Source organism: Lepidochelys kempii, chromosome 5, assembly GCF_965140285.1.
Source record: "Lepidochelys kempii isolate rLepKem1 chromosome 5, rLepKem1.hap1, whole genome shotgun sequence".
Taxonomy (NCBI): Eukaryota; Metazoa; Chordata; order Testudines; family Cheloniidae; genus Lepidochelys; species Lepidochelys kempii.
Window position 1 is genome coordinate 35,210,137 of NC_136384.1, and position 13,437 is coordinate 35,223,573.

The 13,437-nt window shown below is 38.5% G+C and overlaps 1 protein-coding gene across 5 annotated transcripts in view; it reads left to right on the forward strand.

The window, feature by feature from the left end:
* MTREX (Mtr4 exosome RNA helicase) overlaps positions 1 to 13,437 on the forward strand; it is a 102,376-nt gene that overhangs the window by 62,218 nt on the left and 26,721 nt on the right. For 3 of the 5 annotated variants that reach the window (XM_073343937.1, XM_073343941.1, XM_073343940.1), the window contains 3 exons: positions 6,145 to 6,273; positions 10,813 to 10,923; positions 12,171 to 12,359. In XM_073343937.1, the coding sequence (XP_073200038.1) occupies positions 6,145 to 6,273; positions 10,813 to 10,923; positions 12,171 to 12,359 (429 nt within the window). The remainder of the gene's footprint in view (positions 1 to 6,144; positions 6,274 to 10,812; positions 10,924 to 12,170; positions 12,360 to 13,437) is intronic. The other 2 variants (XM_073343938.2, XM_073343939.2) reach the window with 2 other exon arrangements.

The window sequence follows — 13,437 nt, forward strand, 5'->3', positions numbered from 1 at the left end:
TAGGAGCCATTGAACCAGTTCCCACTCAGTACAAGGAAAGAGGATTTTATTCAAATACTTCTTGGTTCCTAAAAGGAAGGAAGGGAGGGTGGAGACTGATTCTAGATCTAAAGATGCTGAATACCTTTGTCAAGATACAGAAATTCAAGATGCAGCTGTCATTTGATCTCTTCAGGATGTGTCCTTTCATATCAGGATACACCCTTCTCCAGGAGATTCCTAAACTCCATGATAGATCAGGAATATTACTAAGATCGAGTCCTTCCCTTTGGACTGTCTACTACCCCTTGTGGTGTTCACAAAAGTTCTGGTGGTATTCGCTGCACAGCAACCAGAGGTGTGCGAAGTTCTGCTCAAGAGGAGGTCTGGGTCATCATTCTGCGGGAGACACCTTTCTCTTCTCATGGTCAGGGGTCTACTTTACACCTTTCCCCCAAAGCTGCTCATCCAGAGGGTCTCAAACAAAATCAGATGAAACAAGGCCAGTCATCATGATTGCACCAACCTGGCCAAGACAAGTGTGGTTCCTCTGCCTCTCCTCCCATCCAGCTGTCAGTGTTCAGTGAATGCCCAGTCTTCTCAGTCAAGACTCAGAAACCATTCTTCACTCCCTCCTGAACTCTCTACAGCTCAAGGTTTGGTATTTAAATAGCTCTCAGGGTTAGAACTCTCCTGTTCAGGAGAGGTTCAGGAAATCCTGCCTATTAGTAGCAAAAATTCCACCAGGAGGACGTACTTTCAGACATGGAAAAGCTTTGATCACTGGTGTACCTACTGTCACCTAACTCCTGTTGATTCCTCCATCTTGGAGGTTCTGGAATATCTTCTGCCTCTGAAGAAAGGAAATTTTTCTTATGAGTTCCATTAAATTTCATCTAGCTGCCATAAGTGTTTCATTCTCTGTTGGAGGTTTCTCTGCATATGCTCATCCTGCAACTTCCAGATTCATCAAAGGGTTAGCAAATCTCTTCCTGAGTGTTAGATACCCCTCAGCTACCTGGGGCTTAAACTTAGTTCTCAATATTCAGATGAAGCTTCCATTTCAACTGCTAGTGAACTAACTGCTTGCTTCTGAACTCTCCTAATTAGTGGCTATTATCTCTGACTGAAGCATTGGTGAGCTAGCTGCTTTCATGGCTGGCTCTCCCTCCCTACACTGTTTTTCAGAGAAAAGGGATCTCTTTGAACACACCTGTGTTTCTTGCCCAAAGTTACATGAGACTTTGACGTAAACCCATCAGTTAATCTTCAGTTTTCTATCATGTACCCAATCTGCCTAGGAAGAAAGCTGCCCTTCACACTTTGGATGTTAGGAGAGGGTTGACCTATTTCAACATGACTAGACCTTTTTGAGCCTCTGAGACACTTTTTGTTTCTATTGTGGAGGGAGCTAGAGGAGTTCTGAGTGTTTGCACAGAGACTTTTTAAGTGGGTATCCACTCTTGGTATACAGCTGCTAATATACCATGCCTAGTGCTATAGCCCATTCTTCCAAATCGAAGTCTGTTCGTTGCCTTGCTGAGAGATATTCCTATTGTAGAGATTTGCAAGGCTGCTACATGGGCTTTGGTCCACACTTTCTTGAGACACTATGCCATAGTTGTTGATTCTCGGGCAGATGCTACCTTTGGTTCTGCAGTTTAGAGTCAGTCCTACATCAAGCTCTGACACTCCCACTGTCTTCAGATGATATTGCTGGGCAATCACCTCTAGAGGAGCACCCATAAAAACATTACTCGAAAGAGAGGCTACTTAGCTTGTACAGTAACTGGAGTTCTTTGAGATGTCCCTATGGGTTTCTACTACCTACCCTCCTTTCTCTCTGCTTTGGAGCCTCATTTTCTTAGGGCTTTGTGATGGAGAAGGATCCGAGAGCAGTCCGTCTATCTTAGCTCCATATATCCATAGTACAGGGCACATGATAGCTAGGGCATGTGCACAGACTGAGCACTGCTACCGAAAATCTCTAATTGAAGGCACATAGAGCGCATACTCACCTCAAGTGGAGCCCCCATAGGGACATGCATCTCGAAGAACTCCAGTTACTGTGCAGGGTAAGTAACCTCTTTGGAAATCTGTTTTTGCAGCTAGTGTTTGCACAGCTCAGTCTTACATTTGGACCTTCATTTCAGAAACTTTTGACACTGAGATATTTCTAATCTTTGCATTCAAAATAGGTTTCAAAATATTTTCTGTAGCTGATAATGGGAATGGCCATATAATATAGAGATGCTGTAATTATGGTGGATGAGTACAAGGATCCAACTACTGTACTTATATGGAAGATTCTCTTTTTGCACAGCACAGTGTGGCCTCAGTTATTACTGAGGCCTTTTGGTGCTACTATAATAAAATATTTAATAATAATAATAATAGAGAAAAGACAGCAGTTTTTGAGGAGCTTTTATTTGTCCTTTTGAATGTTGCCTTTTGTATTTATTTTTTTATTCCATTCTCATTCGAGTTAGGAAAGTGGACTGGAAAATAGCCTTTGTACACTAAAGTGCTGTTTCTTAAACTGCTTTCTTATGAACCATTTGATGAGCAGTAAAACAGAGATTTTTTTTTCACTTTTATTCTTTTTAACGTTTCCAACGTTTTAACTTCTGTGTCACTCTGAGGTGTTTCTTTCCACCTCTGTCGTGTGTGTGTATGTGTGTAATTTTTTGAAAGCCTCCTATTTGGCCCATCTCAATCTTTTACAAGTCTTTTAGGTTTTAATATTACTATTGAAATATAATGATCTGTGCTGGAGAGGGTAATTCCACTTGGAACAGCAACTTTTACTTGAGCCATTGTGACAGCTGCTAATTTTTTCCTTCAGTGGAAAGTATAACAAAGACTGAAAATTATGGAATAGACTTAGAACTATGCCACTCCTAGCATTCATATGGAAAAGCTAGTTTCTTTGAGCATTTTTTTAAATCTGTGGGACAAAGCAAGACAAATGATCTTTTAGAAATAGATAATTAACAGCTGCTTTAATATGCATAGTAGTGAAAACCACTGTGCCTCTTGTCTTATAAGTTTGTCCTGGGATATAGATGTTGATCCATCTAATATTTTTCACAGATTTGTCATTTTAATATATACTCAGTTTCTTCAACGGTGATATTTTCTTTGTTTTGTTCTAACTCCTTCCTCCACTTGTGTCATAAGAATTCAGCTGGAACAGTTCGTTGTTTGTTTCCACAATAGTATCCTTAATGAATACCGTTAATACTACCAGCTTCTTCCGTAGTCAGTTTCCTCCCTGTATGAAAGTTGATTAATGTTCTTTCTCTAGATAAGTAGTGTGTTAGATTTAATGTACTTCATTAGTGAATATAGAGACTCTACTCTAAATCCTAAAACAAAGATTTGGGGAATGGGTTGAATTGAGAAGCTTATTTGATCTTTGTTACCCCCTTATGATTTCGGCTTCTGTGTGATTTCCTGCGGAGTAGGGGACTTTTAGGGGTCTAACATAAAACTTAAAGATTCCAGCATACAAACACAAATCTCTGACATGTCTTTTTCTTTGACCTGAAAAGCTGAAACTTTTCTTCCAAACTGAACTTTGTTCTTGACTGTCTCCATTACAGAAGCATTGTGTGTGTATCTATTACACTTTCCTTCCTGCATCTAACTACTGGAATCACCTCCATGGCACTTCATAGATGTTCCAAGTAGCACATTGTTATACTCAGCCACTGAGAACTGTTGGAAATATCCTATAAAATGTCATGCAGATGAAATACAAATTTTATAACAGGAATATAGCAAAATAGCTATAAAGAGTATACTATTATTAATTTATCAAATTGATGTGAAAATTAAGCATCTGACTTATTTAATTATACTAGACACCTTCTAGTATAATTAGTCAGGTGCTTAATTTGTTGTCATCAATTTTCTGCATTCATATTCACTTCCCAATCATATCAGTATAATTTCAGATTAAAGTTTCCATTAAAAATCAAGGTTCAAATTATTCTTGCTCAAATAATCTTTTTGATGAATTACTATATCAAGAAGAATTTGTCTAAAATTATGTATGCCATGTGCTGTATAGTATAAATATATAGCAAACTGTAGAAATTTGCTTTGGAGCTCATAAAATCAAAAGTTTCAGAGTAACAGCCGTGTTAGCTATTACCAGCAGGAGAGTGGGGTGGGGGGAGGTATTTTTTCATGCTTTGTGTGTATAAAAGATCTTCTACACTTTCCACAGTATGCATCCGATGAAGTTAGCCGTAGCTCACGAAAGCTTATGCTCAGATAAATTGGTTAGTCTCCAAGGTGCCACAAGTACTCCTTTTTCTTTTTTCATAAAATCAAAGTGTAGTTATTTTTGGTTAAGAGACTTTATTTCCAGTACACTGTGCAATGCCTTCATATTGGGGATCGCTCACAGCAGGTGTCACCCAGTGGCCAGGCAGGGAATGGCAGGGCTTCATTCTTTTCCTGGCACCCGGGTTGACAACCACTCTGATCTGGTTGCGGTCGGTCTGTCCTGTGACTCAGCCCTCTGTCCAGGTCATGTATTTTTATCTCCTTAATGTATGTTAGCGTGTTCTATGTTCAAATAAGCACCATACTTTTGAAAAGTTTTGGCTAGACTCTGCTTTACCACACATGGATTTCATTTTCAAATATCATTCAGATGATGGCAATGGTCACAAGGGGTTTGTAAATCTAAAAACAGCTGCCAAGTACCTTTTTCACAAAATAGGACATAATTAAGAGCAACAATCTTTTCACAAATGAAGTCTTAAATTACTGGAAAACGACTTAGTTGTGGGACAGGGCAACCTGATATTTTATGTTTACAATTAAATTGTGTACAAAGCACTGAGAATCTCTGACAGAATGTTATTTGCCTACATTCTGCTTCAGGTACCTATCAAATGAAATCCCTTGATGTTTGTCTTTTCATCACAGCAGTACAAAACTCTTTTAAAGCTGATCTTGATTACATTGTTTTTTGTAAAATCTTATGTTAATCTGTGATTAGTACTTTAAAAAGCTTGTACATTCTAGTTTAAAATGGAGCTTCTACTGTGATTCTGTACTTTGGCTCTCATGCCAAATAAAAGGAAATGTTTCAGTGCAGTGCTACTACAAGCAAACAACACTGCTGCAGATTGTTCCAGACAAGTTGTAATTATTTTTTTAAGAAAACTAGAGCATTAAGATTATCACTGTTTAAAGAATACTACTTTGTTGAAACACCAGACTTGTCCTGTGCAAATATAAGCTAGATATTTGTGCCCCTTACACAATTATATGAAGTCTTGGCGCACAAGACTTTTCCCTTCCTTGTCCCCTCTCCCAAAATAAGTGCTCTTATGCTGCAAAGATCTGTTGTTGAATGACCTCTGTTGTGGTGGGGGAAAATACTGACTTGCAAACCTGTAGATTAACTTTCTTGTTAAAACCCTTGGCAACGTTAAATATAAATGCTGCTTGGTAGTATCAGTCAAGTGTTCTGTGCTGTAGTGTGAGTGATGCTGGTTTATTGACTAAGCCTGGTCTCTCAATGCCCAGACTAACAAGGGTTAGGAGTTCTCAGGTAGCAGTGTTCTAACCCAGTGGTGAGTGTGTGCATCACATGTGGAGCAACAGACACTTCCTGACCAACTGAGTGCCATTATTGACTGGATCAGATGGGGTTCAGTTCTCTACCAGAAGAAGGGATGCAGAAGCTTGGGAAAGTAAAGAATTTGGGAGATCTGGATTCCAAAATGGATGTCAAGAGACCCTTCCCACTGTCAGCCACTTCTGTCAGGAGCTATAGAAGGCTATATGTATTTGGAACAACTAGTAGTTCTTCCACTGTACGGAAATGATGACATTGCTAAAACATTCTTTTGAAAGCAATTCCATGTAGGGTAGGTTTTGGTTGGGGCTAAAGGGGTGGATGTAATTAAATTGCAAAACCTTTATATAATGTGTGTGCGCGCATGGAAGACATATATATGAAAATATACTTAATTATAGTATTGGTTTCAGGACCGAAGTACTGATCTATTAAAGTTTAGGGGCAGTATCTCTCAACATTTTTGAATGTCAATTGAACTCCCATTTTCCTTTCTGTTGTTACCAGTATTTGAAGAATTGATATTTACTATTGATGACTTTTTTTCTGTCTGTCCACAATAGCCCAACTCTGGTGAACTGGACCCATTATATGTGGTTGAAGTCCTATTACACTGCAGCAAAGAGAGTTTGAAGAATTCTGCTACTGAGGCTGCAAAGCCAGCAAAGCCTGATGAGAAAGGAGAGATGCAGGTTTGTAGTTCAGTTTCATTGTCAAATATCAGTAGTGGTAAAATATATTCTATGTAGCAGGGGTAGTCAATTGACAGTCCAGGTTTGGCCCATGGTTTGCCTGACGCTTTTGAATGGACCCCAAAATCTTTGTATGTATGTATGTATTTATTTATTTATTATTGTTTATTATTATTATTATTATATTTTCTCTGGAGTCTGGACTTTGACCATACCTTGACCAAGAAATTTGGACCTTGACAAAAAATAATTGATTACCCGGCTATATAGCATCTTTCAGGGTATATCATAAAAGCCTTTGCATATGTTAAGAAAAGAGGGGGAATTTTATTCTCTAAGAAAGTGAAGGGAAATACATTGATTGATATAGCTCTGCATTCTTAAACAGCTGCTAGGAAGCTGCTTTTCAGTGGTGAACAAAGTGGTTCCTCTGTATCTGTTACTTAACTCAAAGGAGTGTTGTGCGATGTAGCTAATGTGTTGTAAGTGCTTTGAAATCCCTGGATGAAAGACTCTTAAATCTTCAAAGTACTTAATACATTTTAGAAGTGTGCTAAGAATTATATCGCCTCCAGGTGCACAAGTATCAATTGCTTTCTCTAGGATATCTAGTTGAAATTTTCAAGGGCAGCTACACATCTTCCTTTAAATGTAATGAAAGATGTGTGACTGAACTCCCTACACTGCTTTGAAAATCACAAGCACTGTAGTTAACTTGATCATACAATTCTACACATACTGATTTCATCTTGTGGGTCTTGTTCATCTTTGAATATCATGATCTTCTCATATATTTTTTTAATTTAAATGTGATTTTTCTTCTTCTTCTTTCTATGAGCCTCTGAGCCTTTCCAGTTCACTTTAACCTAGCATTTTATTCTAAAACACTTACACTTCTAGCCATTTTCCATTTTGTAATATAATAAAAAGCAATGCCTGATTTTGAGATAAAAACCACAACTCAGGAAAATACGTAGCAAATTTGTATAGAAAACATGATGACGCTTCAAGCAGACTTGGCAGTTTTTAACCCCATAAAATGGTATCAACCATTTAATCTCAAGGTTGGAGAAGTGAGTGTTCAGCCTGCTGTATGTTTTATGTCGTTGACTCCTTATTCTACAAATTCTGATTAAACTAAAGATTTCACTCTGATTCCTCCATGTTTGTCTTGTTAGTATTCAGGAATGCTCATGTGCTTATTTGATTGCCAAACAGGATCTTTTACATCAACGGCAATTTTTACTACTGCATCATTAACAGTTTTGTCTCTAATTTGACTAATTTGTTAGTTTCTAAGGTGCCACAAGTACTGCTTGTTCTTTTTGCTGACACAGACTACTACGGTTACCACTCTGAAAGTTATCTTTCTGTTAGCTCTTGGGAAGAGGTAGTTAAGCAAGAAACTTTAAAAAGTGATATAAATCCTGTTTTAAGGGCCACAATAGTTACTGAATCACAAGTCTCCTTCTAGAGGTGTTTGGACAGTTGTGTTGGTGTCAGACTTTTTGACCAGATTTTTAAAAATGTATTCAGTATATTCTAATAGATTAGAATATTAATATTAGATTAGAATATTAATTAGATATGTTACAACTCCTCAGTTGGGTAATAGGACATCTGTGTGTGTCTACAAAGACAGCGTTTTTTGGGTATGTCTACAATGCAATTAAAAACCCATGGCTGGTCCGGGCCAGCTGACTTGTGCTCTTGAGGCTTGGATTGCAGGGCTGTTTAATTGCAATATAGATATTCAAGCTTGGGCTGGCGCCTGGGGCTCTAGGATCCTGCAAGGTGGTCATCTTCTGTTCCTTGTATGCTCTCTGCTCTTTCTTAATACCCTGTTTGAGATGCTTGTTCATCCAGTTTTGTCTGCAACTATTCCCTACAATTTTTTCCTGTTGTTTGGAATGTAGGCTCCAGATAGTTTCTGCAACTTTGACTTAAAATAATTCCAGTCCTCCTCCACATTCAGATCCTTGAGTCCTCAGTCCCTTTATATAAAAAAAACTACTGTGTACTGTGGAAAATAATCCAGTAGTTGCAGAGATGTTTATTAAAATACAAGTAAATGAGTTTTGTAGAATGTTAGGTTTAACTATCTGGCTGCGCACACAAAACATTTTTTTTTCTTGTATGTGGTAAAACATAGAACCCAACGTATTTGCCCTTAAAGCTATTGTAATGGACATTGTAGAAATTGCTTTGGTAAACTAATTTCTTCAAAATCCATAAAGCCAAATTCTAATGATTTTTCTACATAATAAAATTTAATGCTGCTACTTTGCTATAACAGACTCTTCCCTGAAATACAAAAGCATATCACAATTTGCTAAATAGAATTATGGCGTGCAGATGTACAATGTTCAGAGTTAGCTTATTAAAAACATTTTCACACTTCTAGATTGGGAATTATTGGTGCTTGCTGATGAGAATAATGCGAATTTAGGCCCCAGCTCATGAAAGCATGTGTTCCAGTGGTTTGCTGAAATTTAGGTATTAAACTTACTTTTCTAAAGTTTGTGTACAGTATGTCTCACTCTGGTATCCTTGCATTCAGATTTCAGAAATAGAAAGCCTTACAAAACTCTCTGAAGATTTGGTTACTTAATATCTAGTACCTTTTGGATAGTAGGCATAATGTCCATTACATGTATGGGACATACTTCATAATAACTTCTTAATGATATTTCATACTTCTGTCATACCCATTGAACTTTGTCACTTGCATGATGGTAAGATTATTTCTAACTGCTTAATAGACATGCCTTCAAAGTTCTCTGATCAGTGAATTACTAACAAAACATTGCAGTGGAGATTGTAACAGAGTATAAACAAGTAATGAAAGAAGTTGAGAATATACACGCTAAAATATGGATGCCCTTTTCTCAGGTATTGCATTGAAAACAGTCACATAAGTGTTTACAGTAATGTGAAAGATGGATGTTTGTCACCACATGCTGCACAACCATCTTAAACCATGTTATACAAAAGACATTTTGATAGCTATTAACAGGGTTGACTTAGAAGACTAACTCAGCAAGGCATGTTGGTAGTCGTACTTGTACATTATATATGAAGAATTTTAAAGAAGTTTTGCAAATGCATGAGACTACTGACTAACTGGACTTAGTTACAGTTCAGTGTAGTGTGCTGTTTATTTTTTATAGACTTTCAAGGACATATTAACCTCTGTTTTTTAAAGCACTATTTAATTAGGCTTGTCAGAATTTGATTTTTATTTTATCATTTCAGTGGATAATATCTGATTATTTTTAAGCTTTTTTCCAAATTTTATTGATATTTAAATTTTCATAATTGCAGGAAATTATGGAGAAGGTCAGATAATAGGGGAGGGATCAGGCAATTATTTAATGATGGTAGATGTTGAGATTCAAAAACTTAAAAGCTTTTTATAACCATAAAAAAACAAATTGTCAATGTCACATGTCAAAATATAGATTATATATCCTTAAACCAAATTCTAATAAGTTCTCAAGCAGCATTTTTTCTTTCTTTGCCTGTTTGTACATTTAAATTGTTGTTGGTTGGTTGGTTGTTTTCCATCCATGTGTGGTGAAACTGGCATTTACTGACATTTACTGATTAAAAAGCCAATCCTTTCAAGCCTAGTAGTGATCCAGAAGAAAGTTATTTATAAAGACGTTGGTTGAACTATTTAAAATAGAATGAAGCATGGTGTGCTAACAGAGGGAAGACTAAAAACACGCAGCAACTAATACTTTAACTTTTGGTACTGAACCTTGAAAAAAGGAGCTTGGTCTTTTCAATTATTATGTAAGCAAGACATTTCTCATCTTACTTGCATATTTAGAACATTTGTTTCAAAAAGGTAAAATAGCACATATTCATATTTGTATGATAGAATATAGTGTTTTGCAAGTTTAGAAGTCAAGACTCCAAAATAGGAACAGAATTAATTTTAAGTAGGCTTTATTTTATGTACAGTTTTTCGTGAGGGACTTTGACTTGAGATTTTTAAAGATATACAGGCGTTGCTGTGCTCAGCATTGCAATGTCTAACTGATTTAGGAGCATAAATCTTTTTTTAAAAGGGATTTAACCATTTAGCCTAAATTCCAAGTGCCTAAAACCCTTTGAAAATCAGTTAGGCCTTGCAACGCTGAGCAAAGCCAAGCCTAAATACCTTTTAAAAATCTGGGCCTTTTTCTACTATTGCTAAAGTAATAACTGACATAACGCTGAGGTATCATGCAGTTAATTATAATTTGAGCATGCTACAACAGTTCAGTTAGTTTCATGTGGTCAGAAAATCTGTTACAAAATAGGGTAGGAAGAATTCTTTAGTCAACATTTCAACATGTGTTATTAATTCTGTTCCAGGTACAATGTACAGTTATTACAGCTCTGGAATAATCTGCAAAAGAAATCACAACTTGCTTTTTGCTAAGTAGTTAGAAATTAATGAAAAATGAATTTTACAATGATTGAAAGGCATCACTAAAAATCTCCTGTATTGTTACTTTATCATTTACCACACTCTGTTGTTGTTGTCAGGTAGTTCCTGTTTTGGTTCATCTTCTCTCAGCTATCAGCAGTGTCCGACTTTACATACCCAAAGACCTGAGGCCCATCGACAATAGGCAAAGTGTGTTAAAATCTATACAGGTATATAACTTCCACAAGAATTTTAAAAAACAAAACAAGCAGTATACTCTAAACAGCCAGACACAATAGGGCATGAGAACACTGTTTCTTACATTCACATTCAGGTTTGCTTCATGTCTTCAGTCATCTGAGATTGTGTTTTAGAAACTGAATACATGTAAAACATTGGTTGCCTTCAAACAAAATGTCTTACCTGATTATTTTAAAAATTGAAATCTAATGTGCCTAGTTTCAGCATAGAAGAAAGTTTTATTGAAGTTTCATATATCCCTTAAATCAGCGGTCTCCAACTCCCGGCCCACAGGCCATCCGCGGCCCGAGAACCTCCCCAGTGTGGCCCTTGGAGCTCCAGCAATTTTGGGGTCGGGTCTCTCCCTTGGCCCTGCCTGCCGCCCTGAGTGCTCCCCCAACCCATGCTTTCCCTGGGCGATTTACAATGGCCTGGGGCCCCGCACACCATCAGCAGCGCAGTGATGCTGAGCGGCTTCTGCCTGCTTGCTCCATATGTCTGCCAGCCCTTCCCCGTGGCACTGGGACTGGGCTGTGCCTCTTTGTGCTGCCCCCACCCCAAGCGCCCCTGTGGCCAATGGGAAGCTGCGGGGATGGTGCCTGGGGGCAGCAGCTCGTGGAGGCCCCCCAGCCCACCCCGCCTTGGAGCCCCAGGTAAGCTCTGCACTCCCCGACCCACACCACCCCAGCCCCCAAACTCCCTGCCAGAGCCTGCACCCTCTCCCCCTTCCTACACACCCCCTCCTGTCCCCAAACTCCCTCCCAGAGCCTCACTGTTCCCCCTCCTCCCTCCCAGAGCCCACAACCCCATGCTCCTCCTGCACCCCCACCCCAGTGCCTGCACACCAGACTCCCTCCCCCATCCAAACCTCCGAGAGCTCAACCTCTCAGCCCTTCTGCACTGAAACTCCCTCCCAGAGCCTGCACCCCAATCCCCTACCCCAGACCTCCTCCCCCACCCAAACTCCCTCCCAGAGCCTTAGACAGGTGGGGTGTGGAGTTTGGGGGGGCGGGTTGGGGGCGGCATGAGTGACATTATTGGCCCGCTGGGAGGATTTGAGGACTGGCACAGGCCCTAAGGTAAATTGAGTTTGAGACTCCTGCCTTAAATAGTCTACTTATGCCATTTGTTTTGTTTTTCAATTTGTATTTTAAATGTACATTTTAATCTATAAAATCTTGTGTTGCTACTAATGTCTGCATTCCAAAAAGTGCATTTTAAAATCTTTTTGTTGAAGGAAGTACAGAAGCGGTTCCCTGATGGAGTACCATTATTGGACCCCATTGATGACATGGGCATCAAAGACCAAGGACTGAAAAAAGTCATCCAAAAAATAGAGGCTTTTGAACATAGGATGTATTCACATCCACTTCACAATGATTCCAGTTTGGAGACTGTATATAAGCTTTGTGAAAGAAAAGCACAGGTGAGGGATGGACTATATCAGCAATTAGCTGAAGGCACAGCCAATAACTGTGCACCTCTCATTGATTGCATTTTATCTGGAAAACAAAATGTTAGTCTCCCTCCGCCCAAAAAGCAATATTGCAGAATCTCAGTAGCTCTGGCTGAGTTTTCATGGAGTACGCTTTACTCTTTGAGGTATTTAATAGAAAGTAAGCAAAGCTGATTAGATAGATCTTTTTTCAGGAAAAATTGACATGGACCAGAAGGCTGCTCAGTTGTCACTAATCCTAGTCATTAAGAAAAATTAAGTAATAATATGCATTTTCACATATGCCAGATATATACTTAAAAGTGACCAGTTTTTCTACACTTTCAGACTATTCCCAAAACAGTTCCAGAAAGATTGATAGGCATGGTGTAAAAGACTGCTTAAAAACTGATCCATATAAAATATTTGATCATCAAAATAAGTGAAATCATACACTGGGACAAATTCTCTTCTGCCTTATATTCATTGTAATCCCACAGAAGTCACTCGGTGACCAATTCTTCCATTCTTATTCGTGCTGAAATAGCACCCTTTTTCTGTGAGTATGCTCATTAAAATGAATAGGACTGTTGGACTAAAGTGCTGCTTAGCTCCAGTTAGGATATCGGAGTCTGGCTCTGATTGTAAATTAGCCTAGAATTAGGCCTCCAGTCTAGTCTTTCTTAACTGTGTGGTGCTAAGAGGGCTGGAGACAGCAGTGTTGGAAAGCTCTTGGAATCAAAGGATTTTAGTTTATTTGTTTTGTAACTGATTATCCTACCCTACAATTATCATCAAGAAGGCATCTGTCATCCTATTGGAGCAGTTAATTACAAGTTTTATGGCATAGTTTATTTGTATTTGATTATTGTTGATGGTCTTGTGGTGAAGGCCCTAGCCTGGGACTCAGAATTCCCAGCTTTTCCACAGACTACTTGTGTGACTTTCGCCAGGTTATTTGCCTTGTGTGTGTGTGTCCATCAATTCCCTATGTGTAAAATTGGGATAATATTTCCCATCCTCTTATGGGTGTAGATATACTATGATGATGAAGGCCATATTGCAAGTA